Source organism: Colletotrichum fructicola, assembly GCF_000319635.2.
Source record: "Colletotrichum fructicola Nara gc5 chromosome Unknown KSG_Nara_v1_contig02, whole genome shotgun sequence".
In the NCBI taxonomy this organism is placed as follows: domain Eukaryota; kingdom Fungi; phylum Ascomycota; class Sordariomycetes; order Glomerellales; family Glomerellaceae; genus Colletotrichum; species Colletotrichum fructicola.
This window is the reverse complement of record NW_027094052.1, coordinates 6,469,628-6,485,685: the sequence shown is the minus strand read 5'-3', so window position 1 is coordinate 6,485,685 and position 16,058 is coordinate 6,469,628. Positions and strand designations below refer to the sequence as shown.

The window sequence follows — 16,058 nt, the reverse complement described above, 5'->3', positions numbered from 1 at the left end:
GAGGAGCTCGAGCTGGAGGAGGAAGTCTGAGTAGATGTTCGTTGTGATGTCCTCCGCACTTGACATTCTCCATATGCATTGCCACATTCTGTCCCTGATGGGCAACCTGACAAACCGTCAGTCAAGGACACACATGTCGAGTCTCTCGCAAAGCATCTCTTACAGGCTCCTGGGCAGCACTTGGTGCCTGCGCTACAGCAACGTTCGTTATTACAGCAAGACCACCCCGTCTCACAGCACCCGTCCGAACAGCAAGACTTTCCGGCCTTGCAACCCCAAGTACCACTGCCGCAGCATACAGACCCAGTTACCAAACACAGTTTTCCGCCGCAAGTCTCTGACGTCTTGGAGCAGCACTTGTCCGTTGAGGGAAAGCAAAAGGCATTTGATGGGCAGCATCCGCCTGTATCACAGCAAGGACCTTGTAGGTCGGGGCAACAGCTGCTGGGGCACTGTCAAAAGGTCATCAGGAAGCACTCCACGGATGGGGGGGTTAGAAGTCAACCAAACCAAACCGTACGCATTTCTCAGACGATTTGCAGCAACCATTGCCGCAGTTGTTCTCGCATGTTTGCCGACCAAAGAGGCCAAAAAGAGAGCGAGCGTCGAGTTGACCGCTAGAATTTTGCTCAATGAAGACGGGGTCGAGGCTGGGATGGATGTTCACAGATGAGTCGGTTTGTCTTTCCGAAAGGAGACCTCTGGTATCTTTGCTATTGGGCAGCGAAGGATCGGAAGCAAAAGCTCGCGAAAAGATGGAAAATATCCAAAAAGGATTAGTTCTTTTCATTGTCAACGTCGAACTCTCTTTTCTCTTGTGATCTTGGTGTTAGTCGCGAATTCTATGAGAGAGAAACGCAAATGGAATCAGGCAGGAAGACTGATACCAAAAAGTGCGTGCTGTCTTTCATTTACCGCTGGCATCTGATGCGAAGAGCCTCAATTCACCAAGGGCGCAACTTCCCGTCGCCACTTCGCTTAAGCTTTGCTTGATTTCTGGCAGAGGCTCAGTGTGTCAGATCGCGAAATAACCCATGAGGATTGGTTGACCCGGGCATCAATTGCGCCGAGCGGTGTCATTCTAAGGGAGAGCTGAAAACAAACAGGCAAGACGACATGCTTCATATTGTGTTGTGGCTTGAGCTAGGCCAATCGCTGTAGTCTATGCCGCTGGCCTGCAGAAACCCCATGTACAATTCCGTGATCGGCTGATTAGCCACTCTATTGTCATTGGACATTGCCATTCGACGCATGTTCTGGCAAAGAGGCGGGGAAGCTTAGCGCAACGTCAAGTGAATATGCGCTCTTCATTTCGACACAGCTCCTCGAAGGAGTGTACCTAATTGCAACGAATCTCGTATCGAACGTGGAAAATCTCGGTGACTACCAAGTGTTGCATCCTATGGGCACCTGTGCTTGGTGCGTGCCTACGTCTGACTGAGGTACTATCTTCGAAGTTGGTGGGCTGGCTGCATAAGCGCAGAATCGCTGCCAATAAAGGGCTGAGAGGACTTTTCTCGGGGAGGACTTAGGCAGCTAGGCGAGAAATAGTGAGAGGTCCCAGGCCCTCTGGCCTTTCTCCCATCCATACAAAACATGAATTCTTGGTGGACGTAATTGCATGAGCCACATGTAATTCAGAAGAAAAACATCGCAGGTGCCGGGGCCAAGTAAAAGGGCAGACAAAGCACCCTATTCTAATAGCTGTCATATTTGGAAATGATATGTATACGTGGCAATATTCAAAGTCTCTTCGATTCAATCTGTTTCTCAGTCTACATTTATCATCAAGATCCCGCAGAAAATCAACTGATTACAAACGACCAGCACGAGCTGAAGCAGGAGTCTCATACTTCCACTGCTTGCACCAGTGGATCATCAACTCTGGCGTGACAGGTCCGACTGATCGGAGGGATGGACTTGCTGCTGCTGTCCTCTTTGTGATGAACTCCTTCGTCGTCTTCTCATCTCCCTGCGATACCCCGCGGTAGAAGTCCAGCAACTTCAACCCAGGGTTGCGCTCGGCGCCTGAATCTCTGCTGGCCGTCTTGCTCGCCTCGAGACGCTTGACCCACTCGGGGAACGTCACAAGGTCGGGAAGACGGCTTTTGCCGTAGTACTGCTGAATAGCAGGCACGAACTTGTCAAACGATGTCGGAGATGGGTTGGCACCAGTGAAGTATCCCTCGTGGTACTCAGTCGATTCCTTCGTGAGGCCGCCAACATCCAAGATCATTCTTGACATGATTTCCACAGGAACCCAAGACACCTCATTCATGGTGGCTAGGTTCTTTGGCAGTGCCTTGATGTGGAGACTGCTGGCGATGATGGATGGCAACCATTCTTGACGGCTCCAAGCGCCTTGCTCGGCAAGAGGTCCAGCGATCTGTCCGACGCGAACCACTGACAAAGGGAAGTCTCCGACCTTTGCGGCATCTTCCAAGATCATGCTGGACACTAGCTTGCTCCTGCCGTATCCGATACCACCGCCGATCTTCCAATCTCCTCGGAGAGATTCCTCTGGGACCGGACCACGATCCGGAGTCCAGCCGCTCACAGTGCCGATGGTGGAGACGAACACCATAACCACACGTCTGTCTGCTTTCGCAGCGAAGTCGGCTAAGTCTCGAACGCCTTTCACGTGAGGCTCAAATGCCTCGAAGGGCATGTTGAAGTTCACGGCCCAGGCGTTGTGAACCACACGGTCAACTTCCTTCAAAAGACGTCCATAGACCTCCTCGCGCAAGCCCATGTTCGGCTGTGCCAGATTGGTGTGGAAGAATTCGACTTTGCCGCTCTTGCTGGGAGATACTAACCCGCGCTCCTCCATGGCCTTCTCCTGCTTGCCAGCACCTCCATCGGGAGATCTGTTGAAACAGATGACCTTGCTGACTTGAGGGTTCCGTACCAGCTCGTCCAGAAGATACGAGCCCATGTTACCGGTTGAACCGGTCAAGATGACAGTCTGATTGCTCTTCCGAGCCTCCGGTCTACCAGGCTTAGCATAGACCAAGTACTGTGAAAGGCGATTGTAGAGCTCCTTCATGGGTTCAACGCTGGGACCATCGGAGCTGGCCTCTCCATTTGCCTGACCACGAACAACGTTCTGGAGGATGTGGCCGGCAAGCTGAATAGGGCTTGCGTGAGCATACATGTCGCGCGCTTCGATATTAGCTCCGCTGTAAGCCTTGTCCGTGACACGAAGGCTTGCGGTGACAAGTCGAGCAGCAGTAATTATCTGAAGAGAGTCCATGCCAGCGGCAAAGAAATCGGTGTTGGGTTCCATGCGAGGCACTCCAAGATGCTCACGGAAGAGCTTCTCAATCGACTGGGCAAGCGCAGCCTCAGAGGTGAGATCAAGACGTGGAACTCTGTCGAGGGGAATCTCCCTGGGGTTGGCATAAAGGTCCTCGATCTCATCATGATACAATTTGACCGTGGCGGCTCTCTTCACAGTTCCTTTGTCAGCTAGGAGGAACGGCTTCTCGGGCTTGGCCAACATGATCAAATGTCTGACAAGCCGCCCGTGTGTAGCTAGTAGGATATCAGTACAACAACAAGGGTGAACACAACTGAGGGCTTGGCTGCCTACCAATGATTTTGTTTGCCTCGGCGATTGTCGGCATCAAGCGATCAATCAAGTCGTCTTCTTGCTCCTTAGTCTTCGGATACGTCATGGGCTCGACAATGAGTGCAGGCTGGAACTTCCAGGCCCCAACGATGAGCGCGTTCCGCACTTCAGCGTGGCCCATGATGATGTCTTCCATATCGGTAGGATTCAACTTCTCCCCATTGGACAGGTTGAGAATGTTGTCCGCTCTGCCGTAGAACTTCCAATGGTTCGGCAACGTCGGATGAGGCTTGTACAAATCGCTGGTGTTGTACTCTTCCTTATCCGGGAAAGTGTAGAAGATTCCTTGGATTGGCACTTGCTTCGACTTGCGAGTAATGATCATCTCGTAGACGTTGTCTTCACCTGTTGCCCTGCGCCATTCGAGTCCAGAGTACTCATCATTGTAAATAAAATACTGCCAAAGCTCCGGATTCTTTTGGTACCACACACACATGGGCAGAGTCCTGGAAGACGTTAGTTGTTAAGCCGAAGAGGAGGATGGGAAACCTACTCAGTCGCACCAATGATATTAATCAGATGGACTCCGTTTCTGACCAACGTGTCGCCGGCCTCCTGACTCAAAGGACCTTCAAGGCTGTCAGTCACCATACCATTTCCACCTCAGCTGCACCTACCGCCTCCAAACCCGACAAATGCAAGGTTCTTCAACTCTGCGATCTGCTCGGGGCGGTGAGAAATTTCCTCCAAGACTGAGGGAGGAAGTCCAGCACTGTCCGCCTTCGAGTATTTAATGCACTCAATGCAAAGTTCAGGAGTCAAAGGACGGTCAGCGTAAGGCAGCGCAAGAGGTTTTCCTCCCAAAACCATGGTGCCAAGAAAACCATAAACGCCACCAGCGTGAAATAAAGGCACTGTCGATCGCGTCAGAGGAGGTCATTCTGTGGCGTGAGGACAACACTTACTGGGACTGAAGTGCCGTTTGGTTCTGGCATCCATAGCCTGCCCAGTGGGCACAGTGCCATTCCAGGGGGGCAATTGGCGAAGAGTGTCGGTCATGGCGACAGATCCATGCTTGACAACGATTGGCTTCGGAAGTCCTGTACTGCCGCTGGTGTGAAGAACGACAAAGGGATCCCACTCGGCCTCGGCCTGAGTCTTCGTGTAAGGGATGGAGGGAACCTCTGGCTGTGCTAAGATGGATTCCAGGTCCTCGACTTCGAGAACGTCCATTGGTCGGTTCTTCAACCATAAATCGACTACGGCAGTGTGAGACTTTGGGCGTGCCACAATCTGGCAGTTGGAAAGATTGAAGAGATTCAATTGTGCCTCAAGCGGGTTTCTTGGGGACACGAAGAGAGACTTGAAAAATTGTCAGTCAACGTTGACAGGCGTGCTGCTCAAACGAAACACAACCTTATAGCCAGCCTTGATGGCGGCAACAATCATAATCTACGCGATGGTCAGTTTTGGGACAGCTCAAGATTGTGTTCGTATTTCAAATTATCTTTGCTTACCCCGTATCTAATGTCATTTGGCCCAATGTAGCAAATTGTGGGAAAGGTGTCTTTCGGAGGTGCACCGTAATTCTGTAAGATCACCTGGGCCATATAGTTGACACAATTGGCCAGTTCCTTGTACGTGATGATTCTCCAACCATCGCGAGGATTGGCGGTGCGGGGAATGGAGCACGCTTCTCTCAGAGGCTCATACGCGGCCCTCTGATCAATGATGTTGGGGACCGTGAGATTTCCATTAGAGCGAAGGGTGGCGGGCTCCGTGACTTGTATGGTTGTAGTTGCCATGTTTGCTGTTGGTTAAGTTGTCAAGTCAAATCACTGCTAAACATGAATGAGACTGCGGTGTGCTCTCTGTGGTAGGGGAGCGGGAGCCCGGCATCTTCTATATGCACTCGGCTATCCCTCGGTTCTAACAGCAGAGATGGGACGACACGTGAGGGATTCGCGGCATTTCTAAGCAAATAGAGGGAGATAACGAGGGGAAGTTTAAAACCGAGGGAGTCTATTTCGGTAGAATGATGGTTCTACGGCCAGCTACGAATTGGGTTTGCTTGCATTCGTTACAGAGTTTCTTCCCCGGGTCGGCCGGAGTTGGGGGCTGAGTCCCCGTGTCGCTTAATTGCGGCCGCCGGTCCTTGGCCACAAAAGTGCGGCAGAACTGGCGGTTCGGCGCCGAAGCGCAAGAGGAAAGTGGGTGCCGAAAACGTCCATCTATCTGGGTGTCACCTTGAAGATTGTTGAGTGACACATGGCCAAATCTTACGCCTCGCGGCATCATGATGAATGTCAATTAATCGGGCAAGGCTAATCAATATGTTGGGCTTTACGTGGCACTCCACGATGTCTTCCAGTTTCTACGATAAATATCTGGTGGTTGTTCACGAGTCGTATAGACTATGTGGGCTGTAGTTCGCCGTCCCTTCACTTAAGTCCATCACCCACCTCGCATCTCTTCAACCATTCCTATCTGTACATATTGAATGGGCTTCTCGACGTTTGAGATGTTACTTAGGAGACGCTGGCTGAGACTCATTTGCAACTATTCGTCCCAACATCTGCGGTAGACGGTGATTATGCCTCGGCATTCCGTCCAGTCGTGCGGGGAAGCTGGGAAGCTTGGCCATAGCTTCGCGGATGTTTTTGGGGGCCTTTCGTCTCGGTCTCGATACGACGTATGCGACCATGAATCTTGTGTGTACAATGACTAGTCTGGGTGCTGGAGGCCTGGGCCATGCTACGACGGAAGTTTCCCTACGTCTGTTGAGCTACAACCGGCTTATCGCAAGTGATGCCGAAGAGCAGGCAAGCATTCAGTCATCAAGATGCGTCATATTCCCATTACATCGGCGTTCTCTAAGAATCGTACCGAGGAGATGGGAGGGTGTAGAGATGAACGATCAGGGGTTCCCTTGAGAGAAAGCTTGGTTCGATGCCACCGGTAGTTGTAGACTGTCCAGTCCACATGCAACGCTATGTCCGCAAAATTTACCCGGAGCTCCGGGGAACTAGTTAAACTTCGCCTGTGAAAGTCAACCGGCCCGCGTTCGTTGTCCGACGGGACGAGTGGAGCGCGATCACCGAACGGGAAGACGCCCATCGTCCGCTCAGCTGAAGAACGGCCAATCTGACCTCCTTCCTCGGAACTTTTAACCACGCGGGCAACTATATCATTGAGTCGGCAGGTCGGCTTGTCTGTCCGACTACTGTACCAGACTCGAGGCTTCTGGTAGAAAAGTGATTGTTTGCTGTCGTCGGTACTATCATCCTTGGCGTTGGTTAGCCAAGACGAGGGTCAGCATCTCCGAACCAACCAGATGTCTCTGGCATCCCGATCAGGAAATAACATCACTGTTGATCATGCACAGCATAGAGAAGATGTGACCAAATTCCAGTGAAAAGCAACAGTTGTGATTGTGATTGTCTATTTGCCGGGTATTTATTATATGTTATCAAATCGCTTGAACTCTGGTCCCCCGTCTATAAGTTTAATAGCTATCCCATACTCGCAGTCTGCTTAGTCGAAAACATCAGTGACGTAGCGCATGTTCCTGAGCGACTCGAACCATTCCTTCATGTTCTCTGGGTCAACCTCCTCGCCCTTAGCCTTCTCCGTCTCGACCTTGATCTTGATGATGGTTTCCTTGGCCGACTCGGCCACGCCGCGGGAGCCGCACACGTAGGCCTTGGCGCCCTGCTTCCACAGGTCCAGAAGCTCCTCGCGGTCCTTCCACATGCGGTCCTGGACATGCTTGCAACCCTCGCTCTTGTCGCAGTCGCGGCTGAAAGCACGGCGGACCGAAACGGCGCCGAGGGCCTCCCACTTGTCGAATTGCTCGCGGTAGAGGTCGTCATGCTCGGGGGATCTGCAGCCGAAGAACAGCAGCGCGGGAGCCAGGGTTCTGCCGGCGGCGATCATGGTAGCGCGCTCCTGGATGAAGCCGCGGAAGGGCGCGAGGCCGGTGCCGGCGGCGACGCAGATCATGGGCGTCCTCTCGGGGTCGGAAGGGAGGCTGAAGGCCGCGTGGGACGGGCGGATAGCAACGTGGAGGGTGTCGCCCTCGGCCAAGGAGTCGAGGTAGGAGGACGCGACACCGATGTGCGGGCCTTGGCCGGAGAGGGACGGCTCGTTGAGAACGGAGAAGGTGAGGGTGACGTTGGAGGGGTAGGCCATGGGCGAAGAGGAGATGGAGTACTGTCTGACGCGCATGGGGGGCAGCATGGTGAGGAACACGCCGATCGGCAAGTCGATGGAGGGGTGGCGCTCGAGCAGGTCGAGAACGGAGACGCGCTTCGTGCTGATCTCGTCGGCGTAGGCATCTCCAGACAGACGGGTCAGGTTGGCCTTTGTGTCTTCATCCTTGACGTATTCTGCGAGAGCAAGTAGGTTCTTGAGATTGATCAGCTTATATTCATGGGAATTTGTTACAGCATGTGTTACTTACTCTCTTTGTTGCAGGCTGCGAAAGCTCAACGTAGTGGCTGAGGATGTCATCGGCAGGGATTGAGGTGTCGACGGGAAGGGAGGTAGGTCCGTCAGTCTTGATGCTGAGATGAGCATCGCGGGCAAGGTGGAAGCGGCGCATCGCGCGGTGGACTGTCTCCTTGGGGTTGATCGGCAGGACAGCCAAATAGTCGCCAGCGGTGTAGGTCATGCCCTCAGGCAGCTTGATCTCGATGTGCTTCTTGATACTCCTGGGGTCTCCGCCCTTGGTGAGGGTCTCAGTCTTGACCACGGAGGCCTCCTTGACGTCCTGGCGAAGGGTCGAAGTGCGAGGGTTGCTGATGGTGACATCAACACCCTTGGTCTTGCTGTCGTCGGCGGAAGTGGTGTTGTACTTGCTGGTCAGGGCAGGCCAGAGCACATCATCCTCCCAGGTCTCGAAGTTGGTGAAGACCTCGCCAGTCGAGGCATCCGTAAGACCAGCCTCGGCCAGACGGCTCGCGCCGAGCTGCTCGAGAGTGGTGTCAACCAACTTCGGGATGCGGTGGAAGGTCTGCACCCAGTCCTTGTGACCGCATCCAAAGACAGCGTAGTTGACGCCCTTGAGGGGTGACTTCTCCTTGTCCTGGCCCTCAATCCAAGCAACAAAGTGGCCTGCGTTGTCAGGGGGCTGGCCCTCGTATGAAGCTGTGATGATGATGACGGGTTGGTCGGTTGGCAGGCTGCCGTTGGCGCTGTCCATGCAGTCGATCTTGGTGGCACGGAAGCCATGGGACGAAGCATCAGAGGCGACGCGCTGAGCCAAAGCCTCGCAAGTTCCGCTGTTGGAACCGTATAGAATGGTCATCGGCTTGCCGCCCTCCTGAGCGGCGGCGGCGGCTCCGTTCGCGCTGTTACCGTTGGTCGCCTTCTCGGGCTCGGCGAGACCGGCCAGGCGGCGCTCGAGGGTCGTCGGCGTGAGATTGTCGCGCAGAATGGCGCGCATATGCATGTCCTTGGGCTTGATGGTGAGAGTCTGCTTGACGCCGAAGCTGTAGTTGGGGTCCAGAACGAAGTTAAAGTTCTGGAGGAGCATGACCATGACCAGGAGGGCCTCCTGCCAGGCGAAGGGGCGGCCGATACAGGCTCTCATGCCGTTGCCGAATGGCTTCCACGAGTTGGGAAATTCCTTCTGGAGGCGGTTGAAGTTCTCGTCGAACATGCGCTCTGGCTTGAACTCGGTGGCGTCGTCGCCATAGACGAGGGGGTCCAGGTGAGACTTGGCCAGCAGGTTGATAATGACCTCGCCTGCCTTCACGGGATACTTGCCTGCAAGCAGAGTGTCCTCGAAAGCCTCAACACTAAACACGGGGATGGTGGCGTTCACACGGAGGGTTTCGCGAAGGACGCCGTTGATGTACGGGAGCTTGGAGAGGTGGTCGACGTGAATCTGTCCCTTGCCGACGACGCTGTCGACTTCCTGCTGAGCCTTCTGGTAGCACTCGGGGTGCTTCAGTAATTGATAGAAGGCGAATGAAAGGAGACCTGATGTGGTCTCGTGTCCTGCGATCAAGAAGGTAATCAGGTTGTCCATGATACTCTCGTCAGTCATCTTCTTTCCAGTCTTCGTGTCAACACCCTCCAACATGGCAGTGAGCAAATCGCGGCGGGTGCTCTTGTCGCCCTCGGCCTTTCTCGATTCCAAAACTCCCTTGGCGGTGTTTCTGAGAATCTCAATGTCGTCCTTGAACTTCTGGTCCTTCGCGCGGAAGAAGACACCAGGCAGAGGCGGCCGGCGGGGCTTGTTACCAGCCTCAGTTAGGAAATCGCCCATAGCCTCGATGAAAGGGTGGAGGGTTGGCGAGTAATAGCTGTTGAAACGATATCCCATAGAGCACAACGCGAGGGTATCGAGAGTGAGTCGTGTGAAGTCGTCGGTAACCATGATCGGTTCATCAGGGCCATATCGCGCCCATTTCAGCGTCAGTTGTGTGGCGATATCGTGCATCTCGTCGAACATGTTGCGAATCGAGAGGGGACCGAATGCAGGCATGAGGACGCGGTGCGCAATCCCCCAGTTCTCCTCGCCCATCTTCGCCTGTTCTCGCGGTCAAGAGCTGCTCATTTTCCAATGCCTATGTAATCCTGATGAACCCCGCCGAAACTTACTGTGAAAAGACCATCATGCACGCCATCTCTGATTTCCTGGGTGGATGTTAGAACTCAGAATTTTCAAAAGTTCTATGGAACGAGGCGACTTACATTCAGCGCTGAGTTTACGCACTTCTTGAATCTCTTCTCATCACAGGTCTCGTTGACCAGAGCTTGCGTTGAGACGAACACCAGGGACCGTCCAGGGAAATGCAGGCGGTAGATCTCGCCTTGGCGCACAGGTGTCAGATGCTTGTCATCGATAAGATAGGGGCCGCAGCCAGGGGTGTAAGCTTACCGTACTGGTCGGCCAGCGAGGTCATGGACCCGAGAGGGAATTCAGGGTCGATGTCGTTAATGTTGCCGAGAAGCGGCAGCCCATAGGGCTCAGGGATCGGTACTGTTTCTGACATGTTTCTTGTGTGATGTGTTTGGTGGTGGTGGTAGTGTTGAGTGATGTGTCGGCGTGTTGGATGTACAGACTCGGATCTCCCAGTGCACTTTAGCTTGGATCAGAAGAGAACGAAGCCGGTCTTAAAAAGAAGGGATTCGAGGCTGATAATATTCACAATTGCAAAAGGCTTGGCCCCATAAACGGACGTGGCTAATCTCCCTCGTCGCGGTGTTGGCGTTATGCCTCGGTCCCATCATCATGCGTGGAGCGCCAGGATGAACGCTGATATCATGCCCGAAAAAAGATTTCCAAATTCCCACTTTTCCACGGCGACAGGACGGACAGGTGGGCTAATCCCGGCGACGTCAGTGGTCGAGACGAACGGAATCGTGCCAACTCGTCGCCCAAGTCGGTCATCCCGCCCGTCCCCGTCTGCAGTGAAACAAGGCATTCGGCGCCATCCCAAATCCGCTGCCGACTTCAGAAACTCCAGTGCTGTCTGTCAGACTTTCAGTGGTGAATTTGTTTGGTTCAGCGTGTTTTGCCATTGATCATGTTCCTTGCCATCGTCCGACCGTCCGACCAGCCGATCCTCCTACTCCGTCTCACTCGAGTCTCCGACGGCGGTCTTGGGCGGACGGCCTATGGAAATTCAGCAAAAGATAATCTACTTACGCTCGTACGCACAATAGACGGTACGACAACACTAAGGCAGAGGTGCCATGTACGCCGTAAGACGCTTAACATGCGGCCTGTGGGCGGTGAGTCAGGCGTCGTGTTCCCTTCGGTCAGCACTGCAGGATCGGATTTGGGCCCCCGTTCTTGGCCCTATCACGATCCAATGCTGATTAGAGTGATTAGAAAACGCGCAGAGCGGTCTCTTGTGCCGAGGCCACCGATTCATGAGCCCATTTCTCCTTGAAGAGTCTGCCCAGAAACCACTCAGATAAAACAAGGCCCCCAACAAGTTACAGCGTAGCAGCGCCGGACCCAACCGTTTGCCTAGAGCCCTAGAATAGGGATGAGTACATGGCCCCTCCATCCAGGGGTGCCATTCCCGAGATCAGATCCCCTAGCACATGCTCCTTGACAGGCACACACGGCAAACGCAGCGTTGAATACCGCCCCTAACCCGTTCCGCGCGGGCGCAGTTCGTGTAAAGTGCCGGCAGCCAAATTGCTCCATCCCGTTCCGTCGGCCAGACCGAGATGGCACGCCTCCCGCTCCGTCGCCGCACCACGGATTCCACGGTTCGCCGGCAGTTGGTTTTGGCTGTCGGCCATCGTGAGTTCCCATGGTTTGTGGTTGAGCTTAAACCACAAACTTAATGTTCCCATGCTTACCAGCGCCATTGCCAGCAGTCTGCCCAACTCATATGTCATCCGTGACTCCAGCTACAATGCCTGCTTTAGTACATTCAATGGCTCGTTCTCGTTTGCACTTTGCGGGGAACATAGACATAATGACGCAACATAACGCCAGCTGAGCGCCCTAAACTTCTAGAGTTTAAGACTGCAGATCGGGGAATGGGCCCGACACAGGGTGACTGACACGTACCCAGCTCGCCCAGCCCTAGGGAATGTGGGATGCGGGACACGATGTCTTGGATTTTCACCGCCGGCGTTTATCTCAATTCTCCAATTGCAAGCAGAGGATTACTTTTTACCCCCATCAGCACACAGCAAGACAGCTCCGCCTTCGATGCAAGGCGGACCATGCTGCGAAGTGCGGCAGCGTAAACTTCGGAGACAAAACAATAGCAGTGACACTTGGTCATTCCGCCAACCATGAAGAATATTTATGCTGTCAATTGATATCAAAGTTTCTGCATACCACGGGAACATGTACATCAATATGTCTTTTCATTAACCTGCAACAAGCCATCCAAGTCTAGTAGGGAACCTTAAACTCGTATTTGCTCATGGTGAGCCGTTCCTTCATCGCAGTCGCAAGGAAGACCCTACCGCCACCATAGGTCAGTGTACTGGCCGAGAGCAAGCTCCCCCGGTTCGAACAACTCGTGGACGGCATCCCAGCCCGACTTGAGTTGAGCGACAGAAAGCCATTTCAGCCGCAACCTTTCAACCTCAGCCAGCTCGGCTTCGTCGCCAGGCAGCAAGCCGCACTCCAGCAAAGCCTTCTCAGGAGGTACGGTCTTCCTTCCGTTCTTGAAAACATATCTCGCAATCGAAGACGCAAACACGGCCTTTTGAGGGTCATTCACCGTATTTCCTCGACTCCTGCTCTTCTTTGCCGTCGAGCCAGGCTGCATCGCATACTCTCTAGGTACGAACTTGCCAGCCTTGACGAAATGGGAGACCAGGTAAATCCACTTCTCGTCCCACGTCAACACCCTCGTCCACAACTCGTATGCCTCGTAAGGTGCGATCTCCTTGCGCCAGACACAATTTGCGCCCCCGAGGATCATGATAAAATGGTTTGGTCCAGGGAACGGGTTGAAGGGTTTGCGAAAGAGGACAAGACTGATATTGCCCCGTGACATGTCGAGATCGGTGAAGTAGGTCGAGTTCGACTTGTGCATGTTGTAGTCGCACTCTAGCATCGGCGAGCGGGTGGCGGAGATCGCTGGCAGGAAAAGGCATCGTGGGCTCAGGTGCTTCGGGGGCGCGGTGTCGGTAAGGCGTCGAATGAATGCGCGTAGAAATCGGATCTATATTGTCCAGAGTCAAAGGCATGATACGCAGTTTCCGTTGACTTTCGTTGACTTACCGTCCACATGAAATGCCAGCTTTTGATGTTGGCTAATGCAAGCCCTATCAACAACGCTTTGAAAGTAAAAAGTGAGTGGACAATCTGCCCGGAAGGTGCAAGGCTACTCCACGCAACGGCCATTGTTCCGTTGTGGTTGAAGACTCTCTTGACGCTTTGCAATTGAGTTTGAATTGCTGCATACACGATGCTTGAGCTCCTAATTGAAGCCATGGAGCTCAAAAAGCATTCAAATAAGGAAGCTGCGTCATAATTGCTCCCGCAAACTCTCAACGACCTGTGGGTTAATAGTCACGATAACAACCTACATCTTGGATCTTCTCTTCTTTCCCTAGATATCCCCGCATCTGTTGAGATTTCATCGTGCTATCTGTTGAGGAGGGTTTTCGATCAGGCACCACAACTCTACGAACAAGTTGATCAAGCCTACGTCGGGGAACATACCCAGATAGGATGCTTCGCCCAAAATCCCCAACTTCTGGGAGCAAACAATATCCACACAACACTACAATGGAAGGCACCTGTGTTTGGGATCATTGACGGACCTCGGTACTTTGTGGGCCGCCGAGACTTCCGGCAGTCCGCACGGAGTACTCCGTGGAGAGGCCCAGGAGTTACGGAGATCAGACTGTACAACGTGATTTTGGCATACGGCTGGACAACAGGTAATAGGTAGTGACTCCAAACGTCAACTCGCTTCTGCCATCGAAGTAAAAGAGCACGTCATAAGCTAACGGATCAGTCCAGTCGCCAGTGACTTCGGCATTGTTCATCGCGAACTTTATTCTCCTGGTGTCGTCCAACCCAGAGAGGGGATGAATGAATACCGAGGTGTAGGATAATCAATCTTAGATGCGATTGCCGTTGAATTTAACAGAGAAATCGTATTAGACCCGCGCAGGAAAGGAGCCGAGAGATCAAGCAAACACTGCAGTGAATTCTTACTTGAACAGACCCGTCCACAGAATCCAACGATTGATTCAAACAAGCCCTTTCGCACCATGTCTCATTCTAATAATACAGCAATCCCCCAGTCGTACACATCTGCGGGCTACAAGGACATCTTGATTAGCCATGTCCCTGCCGATGCACCTACTGCGACCAAAGTAGTCATCGTCACTCTCAACAGGCCCAAGAGGCACAATGCGGTTAACGAGAATATCCTCACAGAGCTCGAGTCAGCCTTCAATCTCTTTGACAGAGATACGCGCGTACGGGCCATTGTGCTCACCGGCGCGGGCAAGTCCTTTTGCGTTGGGATGGATCTCTCGGGTGGCCCGGAGGGGCTTTTGAAGATCAAGCAGAACGAAAAGACAATGAAGGAATGGAAGGACCCGTGAGTCACCCATTTTTTTACATCTAAACGCAGCTACTAATACTTGTGTAAAGAGGTGGCAGAGTTGCCCTGGCTATTTCCAACTGCATCAAACCAACAATCGTAGCCGTAAACGGTGCTGCGGCAGGTTTTGGCCTAACCTCGATCCTGTCAGCCACAATCAGAGTGGCGTGCAAGGACGCAAAGCTCAGCATGCCTTTCGCTCGTCGGGGATTCACCATGGAATCCGTCAGTGCCTTTTACCTTCCCAAGCTTGTTGGCCTTGCGAAAGCGATGCATATGACGGCGACGGGCAACACGTATGCTGCGTCGGACCCTATGGTCAGCGGCCTGTTCTCGAACATTCTCCCGACCCCGGAAGCCACCCTGAACTATGCCGTGGGCACGGCGGTCGATATGGCGGAGAACACATCTCTGATGAGCACCAAGATGATGAGAGACCTGATGCTTTACTGCCCCGACACGCCCGAGGAAACTCATCTGCTGGACTCGAGGACCTTCATTGCTTCAGCGGGGTCACCGGACAATGTCGAGGGTCTGGGGTCGTTCATGGAGAAGAGGAAGCCGGAGTTTGCTGGAGGCATCGATAGATCCGAATTTCCATTCTGGCCGTGGTGGAAACCTGGAGCTAAGGAGGCGATTCCTGGGTTGAAAGCTAAACTCTGAGGTAGCTCAGCTTACACGTTCGCCATAGCAACATTGGTAGCGATGAGGGCGATCGTTTATGTCTCTATCTTCTGAAACTAATGGAATTGATGTTGATAGCTGTTATAATCGATCACCGATTTCGGTTTTCTAAACCATCTTTCCAACTTTGTAAAAAGACAGCTTCCTGCTTAATTAGTATGTTTTCTAACGTTCATGTCTTGTGGGGTTCTTGATGCAGAGATCGACACCAAATACAGTACTGGCCTACCAGCTAGAATTTCTCCAGACTCCGTCGTTCTCTCATTAGAAGTATAATCACACTATCTTACATCAAAATTCCACCAGTATTAGCAACAGTGATACGCAGTCCATGTTTCACGGATGATTTTGAAGCTCAATTCGCACCCATGCTAAGGCAGAGCATCATATGCTAGCGCCAAAGCGGCCCAAGTGCCTCGGCACCTCGGCCTCGGCAACAAGTGGGTCGCAGTGCTCAGGGATCGGAGCAATCCCTCGCTGAGCCACCTCAATATTCGTCGGCGCGCCGCCGGTTCATGATTGTGTTGCATCTGGTCTCGATAGGATTCGACCGAAAACCGGTCCTCAGAACACGACATCTGTCGGCGCCATCGCAGAACCCCGTCCGACGGGCCAAGAGGCCCCGGAAGGACCCCGAGAGCAGAGCCTGGGGGTTTGGAATGAGTTGCTCAGTGAAAATAAAGTTCATCCCACAGGCATGGCGGGACCGGACTTCGTTCACTGATCGTCGCGGTGCGGTGCTGGCTGGC

General features: G+C 53.2%; 4 protein-coding genes across 4 annotated transcripts; 1 reads left to right on the top strand and 3 right to left on the bottom strand.

The window, feature by feature from the left end:
- Positions 1–1,813: 1,813 nt before the first annotated feature.
- Positions 1,814–5,376, bottom strand: FUB8-6 (Non-canonical non-ribosomal peptide synthetase FUB8; the record flags this gene model as incomplete). Its single annotated transcript, XM_032022088.1, has 7 exons — positions 1,814–3,534; positions 3,593–4,077; positions 4,125–4,200; positions 4,249–4,485; positions 4,537–4,933; positions 4,988–5,023; positions 5,089–5,376. 7 exons carry the CDS (start codon positions 5,374–5,376, stop codon positions 1,814–1,816), a joined length of 3,240 nt encoding a protein of 1,079 aa, XP_031881138.1.
- A 1,729-nt stretch (positions 5,377–7,105) lies between these two features.
- Positions 7,106–10,575, bottom strand: CGGC5_v004627 (Bifunctional cytochrome P450/NADPH--P450 reductase; the record flags this gene model as incomplete). Its single annotated transcript, XM_032022087.1, has 5 exons — positions 7,106–7,978; positions 8,034–10,109; positions 10,181–10,216; positions 10,274–10,392; positions 10,461–10,575. 5 exons carry the CDS (start codon positions 10,573–10,575, stop codon positions 7,106–7,108), a joined length of 3,219 nt encoding a protein of 1,072 aa, XP_031881139.1.
- Positions 10,576–12,516: 1,941 nt separating this feature from the next.
- atnL-1 (putative thioesterase atnL) lies at positions 12,517–13,098 on the bottom strand (the record flags this gene model as incomplete). The annotated part of the gene is made up of 1 exon (XM_032022084.1): positions 12,517–13,098. One exon carries the CDS (start codon positions 13,096–13,098, stop codon positions 12,517–12,519), a length of 582 nt encoding a protein of 193 aa, XP_031881040.1.
- Positions 13,099–14,287: 1,189 nt separating this feature from the next.
- On the top strand, positions 14,288–15,288 carry AFT3-1-1 (Enoyl-CoA hydratase AFT3-1; the record flags this gene model as incomplete). The annotated part of the gene is made up of 2 exons (XM_032022083.1): positions 14,288–14,622; positions 14,676–15,288. The coding sequence occupies 2 exons, from the start codon at positions 14,288–14,290 to the stop codon at positions 15,286–15,288; spliced, it is 948 nt and encodes a 315-aa protein (XP_031881046.1).
- Positions 15,289–16,058: the final 770 nt, after the last annotated feature.